Source organism: Scyliorhinus torazame, chromosome 27, assembly GCF_047496885.1.
Source record: "Scyliorhinus torazame isolate Kashiwa2021f chromosome 27, sScyTor2.1, whole genome shotgun sequence".
Classification (NCBI taxonomy): domain Eukaryota; kingdom Metazoa; phylum Chordata; class Chondrichthyes; order Carcharhiniformes; family Scyliorhinidae; genus Scyliorhinus; species Scyliorhinus torazame.
This window is the reverse complement of record NC_092733.1, coordinates 29,841,062-29,862,645: the sequence shown is the minus strand read 5'-3', so window position 1 is coordinate 29,862,645 and position 21,584 is coordinate 29,841,062. Positions and strand designations below refer to the sequence as shown.

At 51.0% G+C, this 21,584-nt stretch overlaps 1 protein-coding gene across 3 annotated transcripts in view; it reads right to left on the bottom strand.

The window, feature by feature from the left end:
- Positions 1-21,172, bottom strand: part of LOC140403326 (cAMP-dependent protein kinase catalytic subunit alpha-like) — a 265,539-nt gene extending 244,367 nt beyond the window's left edge. Inside the window, exon 1 of one of the 3 annotated variants that reach the window (XM_072491191.1) lies at positions 20,959-21,172. In XM_072491191.1, coding sequence (XP_072347292.1) covers positions 20,959-21,139 — 181 coding nt within the window. In that variant the 5' untranslated portion in view covers positions 21,140-21,172. Of the gene's footprint in view, positions 1-14,719; positions 14,902-15,183; positions 15,260-20,958 lie in introns of those variants that run through there. The other 2 variants (XM_072491198.1, XM_072491193.1) reach the window with 2 other exon arrangements.
- Between the last annotated feature and the right edge of the window lie 412 nt (positions 21,173-21,584).

The window sequence follows — 21,584 nt, the reverse complement described above, 5'->3', positions numbered from 1 at the left end:
CGGACCCAGTAGCGGGGTATAAACTAAATATAGGAAAAAGTGAGATGTTTGCGGTCCAGGCAAGGGGACAGGAGAGGCGAATGGGGGAACTGCCGTTTAGAGTGGTAGGGGGAAGCTTTCGGTACCTAGGCATTCAAGTGGCGAGAGAATGGGAACGGCTGCACAAACTAAATCTGGCCCGACTAGACAACCAAATGAAGGACGATTTTCGGAGGTGGGATGCGCTCCCGTTGTCACTAGCTGGGAGAGTCCAGACGGTGAAGGTGACGGTCCTCCCGAGATTCCGCTTTGTTTTTCAGTATCTTCCCATCTTTATTCCGCGGTCCTTTTTTAAACAGGTCAACAAAGTGATCACTGGCTGTGTATGGGCGCGGGCAAGACCCCGCGAGTAAAAAAGGGGATGCTTGAGCGGAGCCGGGGAGAGGGCGGGCTGGCGCTGCCAAACTTCAGTAATTATTACTGGGCGGCGAATATAGCCATGATCAGGAAGTGGGTGGTGGTGGGGGAGGGGGTGTCGGCATGGGAGTGTATGGAGGTGGCTTCATGCAAGAGCACCAGCTTGGGGGCACTGATAACAGCGCCTCTGCCGTTCCCACCGGCACGGAACTCCACCAGCCCTGTTGTGGACCAGCTCCACCAGCTCCCATGTGGGAGCGGAGGGAGCATCGGTCTGGTCTCCAATCTGTAATAATCACCGGTTTGCCCGGATGGGGGGGTTTCGGAGATGGCAGAGAGCAAGGATTGAGAGGATGGGAGATGTGTTTATAGAGGGGAACTTTCCTAGCCTGAGGGAGCTGGAGGAGAAATTTGGATTGGCATGGGGAAACAAGTTTAAGTACCTGCAGGTGCGGGACTTCCTACGTAGGCAGGTTTCAACCTTCCTGCTCCTACCACCAAGGGGGATACAGGACAGGGTAGTTTCCAGAGTGCGGGTGGGAGAAGGGAGCGTCTCCGACATCTACAGGGAACTCATGGGGTCAGAGGAAACGCAGACCGAGGAGCTGAAGCGCAAGTGGGAAGAGGAGTTGGGCGGAGAAATAGAGGATGGTCTCTGGGTGGACACGCTGAGTAGAGTCAACGCGTCCACAACATGTGCCAGGCTTAGCCTGATACAGTTTAAGGTTGTTCACCGGGCCCACTATCTGACACGGCTAGCTTTCTGTGTTTGGAGAAAATCAAGTTTGCCTTGAGAGGGTCAATGTTAGGGTTCGCCCGAAGGTGGCAACCGTTCGCCAACTTCTTTGCTGAAAATTAATCGTCAGCAGAAGGGGGGGGGGGGTTAGCTTAGTTTAGTGTAGGGGGTTAGTAAAGGTGGGACCTGTAAGGGAGGGAGATGGCTTTTGCACTATGGATATAAATTCATGTACATTGTTTATTTTGTTGTTGTTGTTGTAAAACCAAAAATACCTCATTAAAATGTTTATTAAAAAAATCCACATTGCCTTGTTAAAAGAAAAGTGCTCTCTTTTCACAATTTTAAAGATGCTTTAAAACAAAGAACAGAGGAACTTCGATCAGAACAAGAACACCACCTACAGGACAATAGGTGGAAGTGGCAACCAGTCAGCCCTCACCTTATTCCAGCCTATTACATCCAACGATACTGATCTTTTTATTCACATTTAGTAAATTCCGGTACTCCTAGCATCAACAGTTTCTTGGCGATGCTGACAGATGAGCCAAAGAATGTAATATTCCACCTGTGACTAGCTTGGCAGCACTTTGGCCTTAGAATCAGCAGCTGGTGGGCTCAAGTCCCACTCAGGGCTGGAGCATATGATCCAGTTTGACACTCCTGTGCAGTACTGAGGGTGGGCTGCCCTGCCAGAGGTGCTGCAGAGCTTTAAAGAAGTGCACAAAAATGAACGAGGCCGATTAAGAGTTACACAATGAGGAAAAGCAACTCTCTCGACTTCAAAGCTGAGACGTATACACGATATCAAACAGCAGAGGTGAGGTTAAGCCAGTGTTTTAAATGAGTCAGAATTCAAGGGTGCATAAGCCAAAATGAAAATTCAGGGCAAATGTGAAGGAGACCTTCGCGTAATTGAATGGATATTAAAACATGAGAATTCATGCATACCAATTAGGAGCAAGTGCGGGCCACCCTGCCATTCATTAAGACAATGGCTTATAGGGCAGCACAGTGGCTAGCATTGTTGCCTCGCGGCGCCAAGGTCCCAGGTTCGATCCCAGCTCTGGGTCACTGTCCGTGTGGTTTGCACATTCTCCCCGTGTCTGCGTGGGTTTCACCCCCACAACCCAAAGATGTGCAGGTCAGGTGGATTGGCCACGCTAAATTGCCCCTTAATTGGAAAAATGAATTGGGCACTCTAAATTTATTTAAAAAAAGACAAGGGCTTACCAGATTTTAACCTGACCTCCGTGAAGTGGTAAGTTTCATCTTCTGAATATCGGGATTTATCAAGATTTGGGTCAAACCAGTTTCTGTGGTGAGTTTAGCTTTTACAAATCTGCGAGATGGAAAACAAAAGTGATCCCTGCATCTGCTCAATATTGATGGAGTGGCCGGGGGTGTGGGATATCAAACTGATCATGCAGACAAATAGCAAAGCCAGAGAGCTAACATTGCCTTGCAGAAGCTATTCCTGGTCATTAGCTTGCAGCTGGAATTATTTAAACACCCAAGAGAAGCCACCAAAGATCTATCCCAAAGCCTCCTTGGTCGGAAGATCATGAAAAGGACATGCGAGAGAGAAAATATTTCAGCGTGCCAGTAAAACGAGGCAGATTAAAACACGAATTTGCAGAATGAGGGGGCAATTGCATTTATGCAGCACCTCTTTAATGAAGCCCAGCTTCGCAAGGTGCTTGATTCAACTACAAGCCACAGATGAAAATATTGGGACAAGTGGATGAAAGCTTGGTCAAAGAGGTTAAGTTGTGTTCAAAGGAAAGAGGAGGTTTAGGGAAGGAATTCTGGACCTTGATAGCCTGGATCACATGGAGATCCAAAAAGACAAGGTGTTGGGCGTCTTGAAAAATATTAAGGTAGATAAGTCCCCAGGGCCTGATGGGATCTGCCCCAGAATACTGAAGGAGGCTAGAGAGGAAATTGCTGAGGCCTTGACAAATCTTTGGATCCTCACTGTCTTCGGGTGGTGCCCCGGAGGACTGGAAAATAGCCAATGTTGTTCCTTTGTTTAAGAAGAGTAGCAAGGATAATCCAGGGAACTACAGGCCGGTGAGCCTTACGTCAGTGGTAGGGGAATTACTGGAGAGAGTTCTTCGAGACAGGATCTACGCCCATTTGGAAGCAAATGGATGTATTGACGAGAGGCGGTTTTGAGAAGGGGAGGTCATGTCTCATTAACTTGTTTTTCGAGGAGGTCACAAAGATGATTGATGTAGGTAGGGCAGTGGATGTTGTCTATATGGACTTCAGTAAGGCCTTTGACAAGGTCCCTCATTGCAGGCTGGTACAAAAGGTGAAGTCACACAGGATCAGGGGTGAGCTGGCAAGTTGGATACAGAACTGGCTAGGTCATAGAAGGCAGAGAGTAGCAATGGAAGGATGCTTTTCTGATTGGAGGGCTGTGACGACTGGTGTTCCGCAGGGATCAGTGCTGGGACCTTTGCTGTTTGTAGTATATATAAATGATTTGGAGGAAAATGTAACTGGTCTGATTAGTAAGTTTGCAGATGACACAAAGGTTGGTGGAATTGCGGATAGCGATGAGGACTGTCAGAGGATACAGCAGGATTCAGATCGTTTAGAGACTTGGGCGGAGAGATCGCAGATGGAGTTTAATTTGGACAAATGTGAGGTAATGCATTTTGGAAGGTCTAATGCAGGTAGGGAATATACAGTGAATGGTAGAACCCTCAAGCGTATTGACAGTCAGAGAGATCTAGGTGTACAGGTCCACAGATCACTGAAAGGGGCAACACAGGTGGAGAAGATAATCAAGAAGGCATACGGCATGCTTGCCTTCATTGTTCGGGGCATTGAGTATTAAAATTGGCAGGTCATGTTGCAGCTGTATAGGACCTTAGTTAGGCCACACTTGGAGTATAGTGTTCAATTCTGGTCGCCACACTACCAGAAGGATGTGGAGACTTGAGAGAGGGTGCAGAAGAGATTTACCAGGATGTTTTTCAAAAATAAATTTTGAGTACCCAATTCATTTTTTCCAAGGGGCAATTTAGCGTGTTCAATCCACCTACTTTGCACATCTTTGGGTTGTGGGGTCGAAACCCACGCAAACACGGGAGAATGTGCAAACTCCACACGGACAGTGACCCAGAGCCGGGACCGAACCTGGGACCTCGGCACCGTGAGACTGCAGTGCTACCACTGCACACCAGGATGTTGCCTGGTATGGAGGGCATTAGCTATGAGGATAGGTTGAATAAACTCGGTTTGTTCTCACTGGAACGACGGAGGTTGAGGGGCTGGTTTAGCACAGGGCTAAATCGCTGGCTTTGAAAGCAGAACAAGGCAGGCCAGCAGCACGGTTCAATTCCTGTACCAGCCTCCCCGAACAGGCGGCGGAATATGGCGACGAGGGGCTTTTCACAGTAACTTCATTTGAAGCCTACTTGTGACAAGCGATTTTCATTTTCATTTCATTTTCAACCTGATAGAATTATGAGGGGCATAGACAGAGTGGATAGTCAGAGGCTTTTTCCCAGGGTAGAGGGGTCAATTACAAGGGGGCATAGGTTTAAGGTGTGAGGGGCAAGGTTTAGAGGAGATGTACGAGGCAAGTTTTTTTTACACAGAGGGTAGTGGGTGCCTGGAACTCACTGCCGGAGGAGGTGGTGGAAGCAGGAACGATTGTGACGTTTAAGAGACATCTTGACAAATACATGAATAGGATGGGAATAGAGGGATACGGACCCAGGAAGTGTCTGTTCCTGTGCTGTACTTTTCTTCGAGGCCAGGCTGCTGGAGGCACGGCTGCTATCAGAGAGGCACAGGAAATCAGGCATGTGTAACAGCCTAGAATTGGACAATTGCAATGTTTTCTGAAGGTTGGAGGAGGTCAGAAATTGCGAGTGGGAAGACCACAAAGGAATTTGAAAGTTCAAAGGATAAGAATTTTAAATCTGGGGCATTACTGGACAGAGCACCAATGGAGATAAGCATACACAAAGCGTGATGAGAAACCAAGACTTGTTTATGGAGGGTGGAAGATTGGGGGCCGGTTTGGAGACCAATGGAATGATCACAGTTTCAGCAGCAGGTAGAATGAAGCAGAAATGCCAAGTTGAAAGAGAGAATTTGAGTTTGGAAACAATGTTATTACCATCGCCGAATCCCCCACCTTCAACAACCTGGGTGTTACCATTGGACTACTCATATAAATATTGTCACTAAGAGGTAAGCGGCTAGGAATCCAGTGGCAAGGAACTCGCCTCAAGCCTCATCTACAAGGCACAAGTTGGGTGTCAAGGAACACTCTCCACTTTCCTGGATGAGCGCAGCTCCAACACAAGAAGCTCGACACCGTCCAGGACACAACAGCCCCCTTGATTAGCGCCCCATTCATAAACATTCACTCTCTCCACCACCGACACACAGTGGTAGCCTTGTGTACAGAATGCACTGCAAAACATTACCACGGTTCCTTCAGCAGCAATTTCCAGACCTGCAACCGATGCCATCTCGGAGGGGCAAGGCAGCAGACCCACGGGAACACTACCACCTACAAGCTCCCCTCCAAGGCATACACCATCCTGATTGGAAATATACGAGTGTTTGTTAACTGTACATAGCTTGAAATCCCTCCCTAAAAGCGTGTGTACACCTACACTACATGGCCTGCAATGGTTCAAGGCGGCAGCTCGCCACCACCTTCTCAAGGGCAATGAGGGGCGGGCAATAAATGCTGGCCTAGCCGGCGATGCCCATTAAAAAAAAGAGAGAGTCGGATGCAGAGGTTACAAGCGGTCTGGTTTAGCCTTTAGGGCAGCAGCCAAGGAGAAGGATGGAGTCCGTGGCTCGGAAACAGAATCGGCAGCAGGCGCCAATGAGATTGCTTTAACTGGAAATAAATTCCTGCTCATCTGATCCAAACAAGCAACATAACAAAGCAGAGAGCGTCCAACAGCTACTACCACAGATGATCATCGATCTCTGCTCAACAGTCTGGTGAACATGGTGAAGGTGTTCTGGCGCGTCCCTTGGCGCAAGAAATGACTACAGCCTCAGCAAAACTACAAAGATTGAAAGGGCAGCTTTCCAGATTCACATTTGCACATACAAAGTGGTAACAGTTAATCATGGGGTTACAGAATCACTTGCACCCTGTACCTAAAATTCCTCCATATGCCACATTACAGGCTGAGCACTCAGCTTCAGCTGTTAATTTTGAGATGCCGTGAGACTCGAACAGCAGTGCTCACCACCACGACTTTGTTCAAACCAAAAAACGCTCTGCTTACCTGGTGGCTCAGCTCCTGACAGCCAACGACGAGCCACCAAGATGAGGAAAACCCCACTCTTTAATTCCAAGTCTGTGCTGAGATTACCGAACTCACGGGAGCAGTAGGAACAGTCAGACCCGAACCTCTGATTAGAAAGAGTGAGTGGCTCCCGTCCCCTCACGGGAACGACAAACGTGGATGTCGAGGCTGAGGACAGGCTCAGGTGAAGCTAAGGCAGCTACTACCCATTGGTCGAGTAGCTTACTGCCGCTCAAGTCTATCTTCACACAAATGGAGAAGGGTCACTTCAGTGTGGTACCAAAGGTCAGTGGATGGAAGGGGAGGGGGGGGGGAAAACGGGAAAAAAAAAATCTGCCCTCGCTCCATCCCTATTGCCTCACATTCTGCTTGTATTATGGCAATTGCTAACAGAATCAAGAAAGGTGGACAGTTATACATAGCAGGATGACGTAGGTCCATAAATCATCAAAGTCCTCCATAATAGAAAACTTTCTGTCCCCATTTGCAGATTCCTCCACCCCGCCCCCACGTTTTATTCTTTCGAAATAAAGCTTTTAGGGGTTGGAAATCACTTCTCAATTCCGAACTTCAAAGATCAGTACAAATAAGTTCAAAACAGTTTTGCTCTGTGAGCTTTTTTGACGAAATTGGGAAAATAATATTGACACCGACTCCCACTTTGTGACCACAAGGTGCTTTATTAAACCATTCAGAATGCTTACCTGGTGCAGGTTACTTAATTTAACTTTTGGTGTGTTTAAATAATCCAGTGTAGTTCAATGTTTTGCAGCGATGTTGGTAATTTTATTCGATTTTTAAAAAAAATACAATTCGCAGTAACACTCATTACCCCCTCGTTTGATTTTGCTGGAGCCCGTTTGGGCATTTTCATCCCACTGTAGGCTTTCTTTGCACCCCCAGAGTTTCAGCGGAAACGAGAATCACCCACTTTACTGTGGCTTCTTCAGTCGGGACGACGGGAAGCTCCAGGTCAAGAGCCCTCCACAGCTTTCATTTCGTCCCACCTTCACAGGAGGCAAGCGAGAGGGATTTCCACAAAGCTGGATGCAAAGGAGGTGTCGAGTTAGCAGAAGCTTAGAAGCGCCGACCACTGGGATAATGAGGAGGCAAGATGAGGGAAGCATTCGGAGACGGCCACAAGCCGGCTGAAGCCAGCTACATTTAGTTAGAAGAGCAGGAAGCTAGCAGTTTAAGATCGGCAGGCAGTAAGGAAGAAAAAAAAACCCAAAAGTTGGCACACCCTCCCAGCCAGAGCAGAAGCATAGCAATGGAAGGATATCTCAAACAATAGATTAGATGCAATGACAATAGAACCAGGAAATCAGTGAAAAGGTAGCAGCAGTGAGATTATCGAGCCAAACAGGTTCTGCATAGAAGTTACAAAACAAAGCCTAATGCAGAACCAATAGCCAAAATGTCCATGCAAAGTACATAAAGCACTCGCACCCTCCCCGCTGACTCTCAGCTCATAGAGAACTCACCTTGGAGAAATGGACAGTGCAGCGTGTGCAAACTGCTGCCTGCGGGCCACATCTGGCCGCAAAGCCCAGATAACTCGGCCATGTTCGTGCAAATTCGCAATCGCTGGTTCGCCCCGAGTGAAACCTTTGGGCCTGGAGCTTTGGAAAGGAAGGGTTGTTTGTGGCGCTGATGTCTCTTATTGGCAGATAAATCCTAAATCAGAACCCGAGATCTGTTAGTATCGGCAACGTGAGATTTCAACGGATGGTTGAAAAGGCGGATTTTGGTTTGATGTGCGGCCTCTTGACGTGCTCGGAGAACACCTCGTAAACGTCTTGAGTGAGCATGTGTCAGCACACTGCCCTTTGCATCCCCAGAACACGGATTAGATCTAGCCCACAGCAAACAGGATGACAATCTCCTCTGTCTCTAAGGATCCTGTGTCAAACATTGGTCAGTTCAACCTGGAGGACACGAAACCACAGCACAAAATGAGCCCCACCTGAAATGTGAACCTGCCCTTTCAGATACCGTGATGGACCTGCTGGAAATACTGCCGAACTAATTTGGTACTAGCTCATTCACGAGGATGTTAAAGCCCTGGACAGAATGCAGAGGAGATTCACTACAACGATACCAGGAACGAGGAATTTTAAATACGAAGAAAGATTGGAGAAATTGGGCTTGTTCTCCTAGGAGTTGAGAAGATTAAGAGGCGACCTTATTGAGGTTTTCAAAATTATGAACAATTTTGACAGGGTAAAGGAGTATATTCCGTTTCCACTAGTTGTTAAGTTAGTGACTAGGGGGTCACAACATCAGCAAGAGAGCTAGGAGCGAGATGAGGAGAAATTTCTTTACTCAGAGAGTTGTTGGGGTTTGGAATGCGCTGTCTGGGAGAGTGGTGGAGGCGGATTCCACAGGTTTCAAAAGAGAGTTGGATATATATTCTAAAGTGATGAATTTAGAGGGCTACGGAGATAGGGCTGGGGAATGGGACTAGCTGGGTAGCTCTTTTGCGAGCCTGTGCTGACACAATGGGCCGAATGGCCTCCTTCTGTGCCGTAAAATTCTATGACTGCAGAACGAGCTCCCTCTGCCCACCCCACGTCTATTCCGAATACTGGATAGCATTCGTTTAAGTTAGCATAGTACCGTGGCAGAGTAAGTTACCAAGGAAGGCTGCTGGAGTAGACGGTATAAATGGATTGAAGCAAGTCAGATGCATTTCTGTTGTAAGGTTGCGATGGATTTGGTGAAGCAGTTAGTTAGAACCACAGAAAAAGAACGTTAGGGTGAGCCCTAATGATCAGTGACTGTTACTAAAACGCCTAATGCTCTTTAAAATCCTCCGATTCATTTCCACAGAATAGGAATTTTATTTAAGGGTTATAGATGGTGACAACTACATTTTCCGATCATTTTCATCACTGCTACTTGGAGACACAGCAGTCTCAGACAGGCACCAACTTCCTAACTCTGCAGAAAACAAGGCACTAGTGTAATCATGTCTATCCTGAACCACTCAGCTAATTAAGATAAACTATTTCTCACATTTTCCAGATCTATTGTTCACTGTAAAGACAGCTTCAAAAGTTAAATAACAGGATTGTTCACTGCTCGTGGGACACACACATACACAAGCAAATCAAAACCAGCATCTTTTACCAGGCACACTCGCTCCTTTGATGCCTTATCTTTTTAACCACCAGCTGTTAATTGCCCAGCCTGTGTAGCATTTCTGTCTCGGGCGCAGGAGATAGTAACTTCAAATTACACTCCAGAGACTTGACCACACAATCCATGACTGACACTCTCAATGCAGCGCTGAGGGAGTGCTGCATTGTCGGAGGTGCTGTCTTTCCCTCTAAGGTAAATGCCAACGATCCCATGGCACTATCGCAGGTTTAGGGGCATTCAGTCCAAAATGTCTCCCCCACCCCTTCAACTGACACCATAACAAACAAATTTGCTCAAGAGGGTCGGCACTGTATGCACATGGGCTACCTCAACAAGACTGCAGCGGTGACTGCACTTTCCAGGGTAATTCACTGACTGGGAGAACGTGAGGTGCCAAAAGGCCGTCCTCAGATTGAGCAGCCCTCTAAAGCTCCATCGTTACACCCTTCACCTAGAATTAACCCCTTGTGCCTTTTGTCACCCCCCCCCACCATCAAACAGCTGTGCCCCTCGTCTTTAACTCCCTGCGTCCCTCCACCATGAGCCCCTTGTGTCCCCTCACTGATAAACCCTGCCCCATCATGAAACTCTTGCACCCCTCACTCTCCACCATTGCCCCTTGCACCCCTCATGAACCCTTTGTGCTCCTCAGCTCCAGGATTAATCACTTGCACACCTCAACCCTATCATTAACCTCTTGCGTCCCTCATCCAAATCATAAACCCATTCCACCCCTCACCCCCATCATTAACCCCTTCCACCCCTCACCCCCATCATTAACCCCTTCCACCCCTCACCCCCATCATTAACCCCTTCCACCCCTCACCCCCATCATTTACCCCTTCCACCCCTCACCCCCATCATTAACCCCTTCCACCCCTCACCCCCATCATTAACCCCTTCCACCCCTCACCCCATCATTAACCCCTTACAACCCTCACCCCCATCATTAACCCCTTCCACCACGCACCCCCATCATAAACCCCTTCCACCCCGCACCCCCATCATAAACCCCTTCCACCCCACACCCCCATCATAAACCCTTCCACCCCTCACCCCCATCATAAACCCCTTCCACTCCGCACCCCCATCATAAACCCCTTCCACCCCGCACCCCCATCATAAACCCCTTCCACCCCGTACCCCCATCATAAACCCCTTCCACCCTGCACCCCCATCATAAACCCCTTCCACTCCGCACCCCCATCATAAACCCCTTCCACCCCGCACCCCCATCATAAACCCCTTCCACCCCGCACCCCCATCATTAACCCCTTCCACCCCGCACCCCCATCATAAACCCCTTCGACCCCGCACCCCCATCAGAAACCCCTTCCACCCCGTACCCCCATCATAAACCCCTTCCACCCTGCACCCCCATCATAAACCCCTTCCACCCCACACCCCCATCATAAACCCCTTCCACCCCGCACCCCCATCATAAACCCCTTGCGCCTCTCACTCGCATCATTAACCGCTGTACCTATCATCCCCATTATTAACCCCTTGCGCCCCTCACCCCATCATTAACCCCTTGCGGCCCTCACCTCCATCATTAACCCCTTGCGGTCCTCACCTCCATCATTAACCTCTTGCGCCCCTCACACCGTCTTTAAGCCCTTGCACCCTTCACCCTCATCATTAACCCCTTGCGGCCCTCACCCCATCATTAACCCCCCGTGCCCCAAATCCCCATCGATAGCCCCTGTGCCCCTCACCCCCATCATTAACACACCCCATTAAACCCTTGAGTCTCTCACCCCATTTGTGGTCCCTTGCTCCCCTCACCCCCATCATTAACCCCTGGTGCTCCTCTCCCTCATCATTAACACCTTGTGCCGCTTACTCCCATCATTACCCAGACCCCCAATATTAGCCCCATGTGCCTCTCACACCCCATCATTAGCCCCCCGTGCCCATCACCCCCATCATTATTCCCGTGCCCCTCACCCCCGTTATTAGCCCCATATGCCCCTCAACCCCACCATTACCCTGTGCCCCATATCCCCATCATTACCCCATGCCCCTACCCCCATCATTAGCCCCCTGCCCCCTCCACCTCCGAGCCTGTGTGCCCCTCACGCCCATCATTACTGACTGTGCCCCTCACCCCTTCATTACCCCATGCCTCCCACCCCATTACCCCCTATGCCCCTCACCCCCATCATTACCCTCTGTGCCCCTCACCCCATCATTACCCTCTGTGCCACTCACTGCCATCATTACCCCCTGTGCACCCCCATCATTACCCCGTGCCACCCACCCCATCATTACCCCGTGCCACCCACCCCAATCATTACCCTATGTGTCCCTCACCCCCATCATTACCCTCTGTGCCCCTCACCCCCATCATTACCCTCTGTGCCCCTCACCCCCATCATTACCCTATGTGCCCCTCACCCCCATCATTACCCTCTGTGCCCCTCACCCCCATCATTACCCCCGTGCCCCTCGCCCATCATTACCCCCGTGCCCCTCGCCCCCATCATTACCCCGTGCCCCTCACCCCCATCATTACCCCGTGCCCCTCACTCCCATCATTACCCGTGCCCCTCACCCCCATCAAGGGATCCACTTGATTCCAGCTGCCTATGCATGTCATATGCCTCCTTCTTCCTTTTGACCATGGCCTCAATATCTTGAGTCATCCAGGGTTCCCTCCTTCAACCAGCCTTACCCTTCACTCTGAGAGGAATGTGCTCACCTAGTTAACACCTTTTTGAAAGAGAATTTTAACTTACCAGCTGTCCCCTTGCCTGCAAATAGGCACCCTATTGAAAGTTCCCGCCTAATACCCTCAAAATTGGCCTTGCCCCAATTTAGAATTTTAACTCATTCTCCATAGTTATCTTAAAACTAATGGAATTATGGTCACTGGTCCCAAAGTGATCCCTCACTAACACTTCCATCACCTGCCCTTCCTTATTCCCCAAGGGGAGGTCAGGTTTTGCCACCTCTCTGGTCGGGCCATCCACACATTGAGTGAGGAATCCTTCATGAATACATGCGTCAAATTTCTCTCCATCCAAACCCCTTGTGCTACGGCTGTGCCAGTTAATGTTGGTAAAGTTAAAGTCCCAGACTATTACCATCCTATTTTTACGGCAGCTATCTGTAATCTCTTGACATATTTGCTCCTCAATATCCCACTGACTATTCGGAGGCCGAAAGTACAGTCCTATCAAAGTGATCTCACGCTTCTTATTTTTCAGTTCTACCCATATAGACTCAATGAGTGAACCCTCAGCTATATCCTCTCTGTACTGCCGTGATACTGCCCCTAATCAAAAATGCAACTCCCCCTCCTCTCCTATCTCCTGGTCTATCTTTCCTATAGCATCTGTACCCCGGAACATTGAGCTGCCAGTCCTGTCCCTTCTTTAGCCATGTTTCAGAAATACCTATAATATCCCAGTCCAAAGTACCCATCCATGCCCCGAGTTCATCTGCCTTGCCCATTAGGCCTCTTGCATTGAAATAAATGCAGTTCAATCTGTTTCTCTGCCTTCCACTTTTCTCCTTACTGACTTTTGTTCCTAACCTCTCTTTGCTACCCTCCGACTTCCTGCATTGGTTCCCATCCCCCTGCCACATTAGTTTAAACCATCCCCAACAGCACTGACAAACAACCCCCCTAAGACATTGGTTCCAGTCCTGCCCAGGTGTAGACTGTCCAATTTCTAATGGTCCCACCTCTCCCAGAACCGGTTCCAATGTCCCAAAAATCTGAATCCCTCCCTCCTACACCATTTCTCAAGCCACATATTCATCCTACCTATCCTGACATTCCTACTCTGGCTAGCATATGATACTGGTAGCAATCCCGAGGCGACTACCTTTGAGGTCCGACTTTTTAGTTTAGCTCCTAACTCCCTAAATTCAACATGTAGGATCTCATCCTTTTTGTTACCTAGATCGTTGGTGCCTATATGCACCACGACAGCTGGCTGTTCACCCTCCCCCTATAGAATGTCCTGCAGCCACTACCCTTGCACCCGGGAGAACCCCTCACCCGTATGATTACCCACTGTGCCCCTCGCCCCATCATTACCCCATGCCCTTCATCCCCATCATTATCGCATTGCCCTCACCCCCATCATTACCCCCTGTGCCCCTCACCCCCATCATTACCTCCTGTGCCCCTCACCCCCATCATTACCCCTGTGCCCCTCACCCCCATCATTACCCCGTGCCCTTCACCACCATCATAACCCCCTGTGCCCCTCACCCCCATCATTATCCCCTGTGCGCTTCATCCCCATCATTACGCCGTCACCCTCACCCCCATCCCCTTCAACCCATCATTACCCCGTGCCCTTCAACCCATCATTACCTCCTGTGCCCCTCATCCCCATCATTACCTCCTGTGCCTCTCACCCTCATCGTTATCCTGTCCCCTTCACTCCCATCATTACTCCATCCCCCTCACCCCTATTACCCCTGGTGCCTCTCACCCCATTACCCCGTGCCCCCATTACCTTGTGCCCCTCACGAACATTACTGCCGGTGTCCCACCCCCCCATCATTACCCTGTGCCCCTCACCCCTATCATTACCCCCTGTGCCCCTCACCCCCATCATTACCCCGTGCCCCTCACCCCCATCATTACCCCATGTCCCTCACCCCCATCATTACCCCGTGCCCCTCACCCCCATCATTACCCCGTGTCCCTCACCCCCATCATTACCCCCTGTGCCCCTCGCCCCCATCATTACCCCGTGCCCCTCACCCCCATCATTACCCCATGCCCCTCACCCCTATCATTACCCCCTGTGCCCCTCACCCCCATCATTACCCCGTGCCCCTCACCCCTATCATTACCCCCTGTGCCCCTCGCCCCCATCATTACCCCGTGCCCCTCACCCCCATCATTACCCCATGCCCCTCACCCCTATCATTACCCCCTGTGCCCCTCACCCCCATCATTACCCCGTGCCCCTCACCCCTATCATTACCCCCTGTGCCCCTCACCCCTATCATTACCCCCTGTGCCCCTCACCCCCATCATTACCCTGTGCCCCTCACCCCCATCATTACCCCGTGTCCCTCACCCCCATCATTACCCCGTGTCCCTCACCCCCATCATAACCCCCTGTGCCCCTCGCCACTGACTCCCCAGTGACGCCCGCCAGCGAGGACGCACCGGTTTCAGGTTCGGACTCCTTGGACGCAGACTCTTTGCTGTAGACGGAGGTATTGATGCTGCTGGTTTCCTTGCGCCATTCGCGGCTGGTTAGCCGCCAGAGTTTCATAGCCCCGCCTCCCCCTGACCAGCAGCAGCCCGGCTCTAGCTTGGCCTCGGGCTGCGCAGGCCCGCGGCCAGGGGGGGCGGGGCCGAAAGCTCACCATCCCCGCCCCCACCGGCGGAAGACCCGCCTCCCGGCCTCGCCGATTGGCTTATAGCTGAGGGGCCGACGGGCGACGCCGCCCGCCGATTGGTGGAGCTGCCCGCCGCTCGACGGCGAGCCGCATTTGCGCCTCCTCCCTCCGGGCCTGTAAAGCTCCGGCAGCCTCCTCACCGCCACCACCATCACCTGGACAGCCCCGACAAATGGCGGACCGACGGACGAGCCCCGACGCGCTGATTGGCTGGGAAGCGCTCCTCACTGATTGGCGGAGACGTCCCTGTCACCTGGGCCCAGCCTCCTCCTCCTCTTCTTCCTCCCGCTCTCCGGCCGTCCGCGACCGGCCCGTTTCCCCGGGCAACGAGGCCTCGCTGGCCGCCCTCCGGTGACGTAACTGGCCACGCCCTCCCGCCGCTGATTGACGTGTGGTCGCCACGCCCTTCCATCGTTGATTGACGTGGGGAGGCCACACCCACTCGCCATTGATTGGCGAGCTGAGGCCACACCGTCACGTGGCTGAATGGCGTCTGCCGGCCACGCCCACCTGCCTGTGATTGACGTGTGGGGGCCACGCCTTCTGGTGGCCGCCCACTGAGATGCGGGACCCAGGCCGGCTGCGAGGTGACCGTCGCCCGCCGGTGATTGACGTGCCCAGGGCACGCCCTCCCGCCGGCGATTGACGTGAACAGGCCCCGCCCTCCCGCGGGCGATTGACGTGCCCAGGCCACGCCCTCTGGTTGATTGACATCTGTCGCCACCGCTGATTGGTTAGCCTGTGATTGACGGGCCGGGGCTGCGCCTCTGACGCATCATTGACGCCCAAGCCACCCCTCCCAGGCTTCGACCGTCACGGTGACGTCACCCATCTCCCCTCACCCACCCCACCCCTAATTTCACCCCCCCCCCCCAGATTGAACTGGTATGGCAGGGGGGGTGGGCCCAGAGCAATAGGTCAGAAGGTGAAAACATTGAGGGAGAACTAGGAATAGGGCCAGTATGGCTCTGAGGAAGAGCGGACAGGGATGGTTGAGGGAAGGGCAGGATTGGCAGCTAAACGTTCCAGGATTTAGATGTTTCAGGCGGGATAGAGGGGGATGTAAAAGGGGAGGCGGAGTTGCGCTACTGGTTCGGGAGAATATCACAGCTATACTGCGAGAGGACACCTCAGAGGGCAGTGAGGCTATATGGGTAGAGATCAGGAATAAGAAGGGTGCAGTCACAATGTTGGGGGTTTACTACAGGCCTCCCAACAGCCAGCGGGAGATAGAGGAGCAGATAGGTAGACAGATTTTGGAAAAGGGTAAAAACAACAGGGTTGTTGTGATGGGAGACTTCAACTTCCCCAATATTGACTGGGACTCACTTAGTGCCAGGGGCTTAGACGGGGCGGAGTTTGTAAGGAGCATCCAGGAGGCTTCTTAAAACAATATGTGGACAGTCCAACTAGGGAAGGGGCTATACGGGACCTGGTATTGGGGAATGAGCCCGGCCAGGTGGTAGACGTTTCAGTAGGGGAGCATTTCGAGAACAGTGACCACAATTCAGTAAGTTTTAAAGTGCTGGTGGACGAGGATAAGAGTGGTCCTGGGGTGAACGTGCTGAATTGGGGGAAGGCTAATTATAACAATATCAGGCGGGAACTGAAGAACCTAGATTGGGGGCGGATGTTTGAGGGTAAATCAACATCGGACATGTGGGAGGCTTTCAAATGTCAGTTGAAAGGAATTCAGGACCGGCATGTTCCTGTGAGGTAGAAGGAATAATATGGCAAATTTCGCGATCCTTGGATAACGAGGGATCGTCAAAAAGAAAAAGGAGGCATTTTTCAGGGCTAGAAGACTGGGAACAGAAGAAGCCTATGTGGAATATAAGGAAAGTATAAAGGAACTTAAGCAAGGAGTCAGGAGGGCTAAAAGGGGTCACGAAAAGTCATTTATAAAGGAAAATTCCGTACGTAAAAAGCAAGAGGATAGCCAGGGAAAGGGTTGGCCCACTAAAGGACAGGGGAGCCAGAGTAAATGGGCGAGATACTAAATGAATACTTTGCAACAGTATTCACCAAAAAGAAGGAATTGGTGGATGTTGAGTCTGAAGAGATAATCTGGGCCACATTGAGATCCAAAAAGACGAGGTGTTGGGCGTCTTGAAAAATATTAAGGTAGATAAGTCCCCAGGGCCTGATGGGATCTACCCCAGAATACTGAAGGAGGCTAGAAAGGAATTTACTGAGGCCTTGACAGAAATCTTTGGATCCTCACTGTCTTCAGGTGATGTCCCGGAGGACTGGAGAATAGCCAATGTTGTTCCTCTGTTTAAGAAGGGTAGCAAGGATAATCCCGGGAACTACAGGCCGGTGAGCCTTACTTCAGTGGTAGGGAAATTACTGGAGAGAATTCTTCGAGACAGGATCTACTCCCATTTGGAAGCAAGTGGTCGTATTAGCGAGAGGCAGCACGGTTTTGTGAAGGGGAGGTCGTGTCTCACTAACTGGATAGAGTTTTTTGAGGAAGTCACAAAGATGATTGATGCAGGTAGGGCAGTGGATGTTGTCTATATGGACTTCAGTAAGACCTTTGACAAGGTCCCTCATGGCATACTGGTACAAAAGGTGAAGTCACACAGGATCAGAGGTGAGCTGGCAAGATGGATACAGCTCTGGCTAAGTCATAGAAGTGGAGATGCCGGCGTTGGACTGGGGTGAGCACAGTACGAAGTCTTACAACACCAGGTTAAAGTCCAACAGGTTTGTTTCGATGTCACTAGCTTTCGGAGCGCTGCTCCTTCCTCAGGTGAATGAAGAGGTCTGTTCCAGAAACACATATATAGACAAATTCAAAGATGCTGAAGTGTTCCCCGACTGGAAGGGAACATTCCTGCCTGGTGATTGTTGCGCGATGTCCGTTCATTCGTTGTCGCAGCGTCTGCATGGTCTCGCCAATGTACCACGCTTCGGGACATCCTTTCCTGCAGCATATGAGGTAGACAACGTTGGCCGAGTCGCACGAGTATGTACCGCGTACCTGGTGGGTGGTGTTCTCACGTGTAATAGTGATGATCTGGCACGTCTTGCAGAGATTACACCAGATACATCGATGACATTTTTTTCCTTTGGACCCACGGCGAAGAATCACTGAAACGACTACACAATGACATTAATAAGTTCCATCCAACCATCAGACTCACCATGGACTACTCTCCAAAATCAGTTGCATTCTTGGACACACTCGTCTCCATCAAGGACGGTCACCTCAGCACTTCGCTTTACCGCAAACCCACGGATAACCTCATGATGCTCCACTTCTCCAGCTTCCACCCTAAACACATTAAAGAAGCCATCCCCTATGGACAAGCGCTCCGTATACACAGGATCTGCTCAGACGAGGAGGAGCGTAACAGACATCTACAGACGTTGAAAGATGCCCTCGTACGAACGGGATATGGCACTCGACTCATCGATAGACAGTTCCAACGTGCCACAGCGAAAAACCGGACCGACCTCCTCAGAAGACAAACATGGGACACAACCGACAGAATACCCTTCGTCGTCCAGTACTTCCCCGGAGCGGAGAAACTACGTCATCTTCTTCACAGCCTTCAACACGTCATTGATGACGATGAACATCTTGCCAAGGTCATCCCCACACCCCCACTACTTGCCTTCAAACAACCGCGCAACCTCAAACGAACCATTGTTTGCAGCAAACTACCCAGTCTTCAGAACAGTGACCACGACACCACACAACCCTGTCATGGTAATCTCTGCAAGACGTGCCAGATCATCGACATGGATACCACTATTACACGTGAGAACACCACCCACCAGGTACGCGGTACATACTCGTGCGACTCGGCCAACGTTGTCTACCTCATACGCTGCAGGAAAGGATGTCCCGAAGCGTGGTACATTGGCGAGACCATGCAGACGCTGCGACAACGAATGAACGGACATCGCGCAACAATCACCAGGCAGGAATGTTCCCTTCCAGTCGGGGAACACTTCAGCAGTCAAGGGCATTCAGCCTGTGATCTCCGGGTAAGCGTTCTCCAAGGCGGCCTTCAGGACCCGCGACAACGCAGAATCGCCGAGCAGAAACTTATAGCCAAGTTCCGCACACATGAGTGCGGCCTCAACCGGGACCTGGGATTCATGTCACATTACATTCATCCCCCACCATCTGGCCTGCGAAATCCTACCAACTGTCCTGGCTTGAGACAATTCACACCTCTTTAACCTGGGGTTACCCCATCTCTGGATCTGTAAAGATTTAATCACCTGCTGATGCTCGCATTCCAAGCATTGTCTGGCATCTTTGAATTTGTCTATATATGTGTTTCTGGAACAGACCTCTTCATTCACCTGAGGAAGGAGCAGCGCTCCGAAAGCTAGTGACATCGAAACAAACCTGTTGGACTTTAACCTGGTGTTGTAAGACTTCGTACTGTAAGTCATAGAAGGCAGAGAGTAGCAATGGAAGGGTGCTTTCCTGATTGGAGGGCTGTGACTAGTGGTGATCCACAGGGATCAGTGCTGGGATCTTTGCTGTTTGTAGTATATATAAATGATTTGGAGGAAAATGTAACTGGTCTGATTAGTAAGTTTGCAGACGACACAAAGGTTGGTGGAATTGCGGATAGCGATGAGGACTGTCAGAGGATACAGCAGGATTTAGATTGTTTGGTGACTTGGGCGGAGAGATGGCAGATGGAGTTTAATCCGGACAAATGTGAGGTGATGCATTTTGGAAGGTCTAATACAGGTAGGGAATATACGGTGAATGGTAGAACCCTCAAGAGTACTGACAGTCAGAGAGATCTTGGTGTACAGGTCCACAGGTCACCGAAAGGGGCAACACAGGTGGAGAAGGTAGTCAAGAAGGCATACGGCATGCTTGCCTTCATTGGTTGGGGCATTCAGTACAAAAATTGGCAAGTCATGTTGCAGCTGTATAGAACCTTAGGCCACACGTGGAGTATAGGGTTCAATTCTGGTCGCTACACTACCAGAAGGATGTGGAGGCTTTAGAGAGGGTGCAGAAGAGATTTACCAGGATGTTGCCTGGTATGGAGGGCATTAGCTATGAGGAGCGGTTGAATAAACTTAGTTTGTTCTCACTGGAACAAAGAAGGTTGAGGGGCGACCTGATAGAGGTCTACAAAATTATGAGGGGCATAGACAGAGTGGATAGTCAGAGACTTTTTCGCAGGGTAGAGGGGTCAATTACTAGGGGGCATAGGTTTAAGGTGCGAGGGGCAAGGTTTTTACGCAGAGGGTAGTGGGTGCCTGGAACTCGCTGCCAGAGGAGGTGGTGGAAGCAGTGACGAAAGTGACGTTTAAGGGGCATCTTGACAAATACATGAATAGGATGGGAATAGAGGGATACGGATCCCGGAAGATTTTAGTTTAGACGGGCAGCATGGTCGGTGCAGGTCGGAGGGCCTAAGGGCCTGTTCCTGTGCTGTACTTTTCTTTGTTCTTCCACCATCTCAGAAACCCCCTTGGCTAAGTTGGGTGGTCCAGATAAAAGAATGGTCCATGGGAAGAACCCCCCCCCCACCCCCCACCCCTCGAGCCGGGCCACCCTGATGAAGTACATCACTCTGTCTCACATGGAGTCCAGGGAGAAGAAACCACACACAGCCCCACACCTTCTGACTGCCCACTCAACCCTGCTCCACCTGGAGCCCCTTCTGAAGATAACCCAGCCCCTCTAGCCGGGCCACCCTGGTCCCCCCTCGAGCCGGGCCACCCTGGTCTCACCTGCAGCCCCCTCCGAAGATAACCCACCCCCTCGAGCCAGGCCACCCTGGTCTCACCTGGAGCCCCCTCCAAAGATTGCCCACCCCCTCGAGCTGGGCCACCCTGGTCTCACCTGGAGCCCCCTCCAAAGATTGCCCACCCCCTCGAGCCGGGCCACCCTGGTCTCACCTGGAGCCCCCTCCAAAGATTGCCCACCCCCTCGAGCCGGGTCACCCTGGTCTCACCTGGAGCCCCCTCCGAAGATAACCCACCCCCTTGAGCAGGGCACCCTGGTCTCACCTGGCCAGTAGTCCCGGTCCATCAGAGGGCTGGTGCTGGCTGAAACAGCAGTGGAAAGAAGCACGGGCAAGCTGTGGTTCTTCGGTGGGCGCAGCGCCACTGAGACCTCGATGGGATCCCTTGGTTTCGGCCCTCTCGACCTGTAATTAAGCTCTCTGACCTCTATGGAGCGCGAGTGCATACTCTATATTGGCCAAACAGAAACCCTACAATTGGGTGTCGATCTCTCCATAGCTTGATTTAGAGATTTGAAAATGGCGCTGGTTTCCATGTATGTCAGACCGACCCTAACCGTACTGTCTTTCTGTTACATCATCAAAGGCTAACGGAATGTTGGCCATTATCTCGAAAGGGCTAGAATACCAAGGGGCGGAAGTTACATTACAGTTATATAGAGCTCTGGGTGGAACCCATTCTGTTCAGTCTGGGCGTCGCACCTTTGGAACGCTATGTTGCCCTCGGAGAGATGCAGTGTTGTTTCGGCAGAAAAATACCGAGGCTGGAAAGGTTTTTTAAAAAAAATCGATCTACTTCTATTTATTCATCGCGAAAAGAATCCCTTGCGTTGGGTTCTCTTCCCATTCCGCACCGTTAGCTTTGGTGTGTGTCCCGCCCCAAGGATTCAT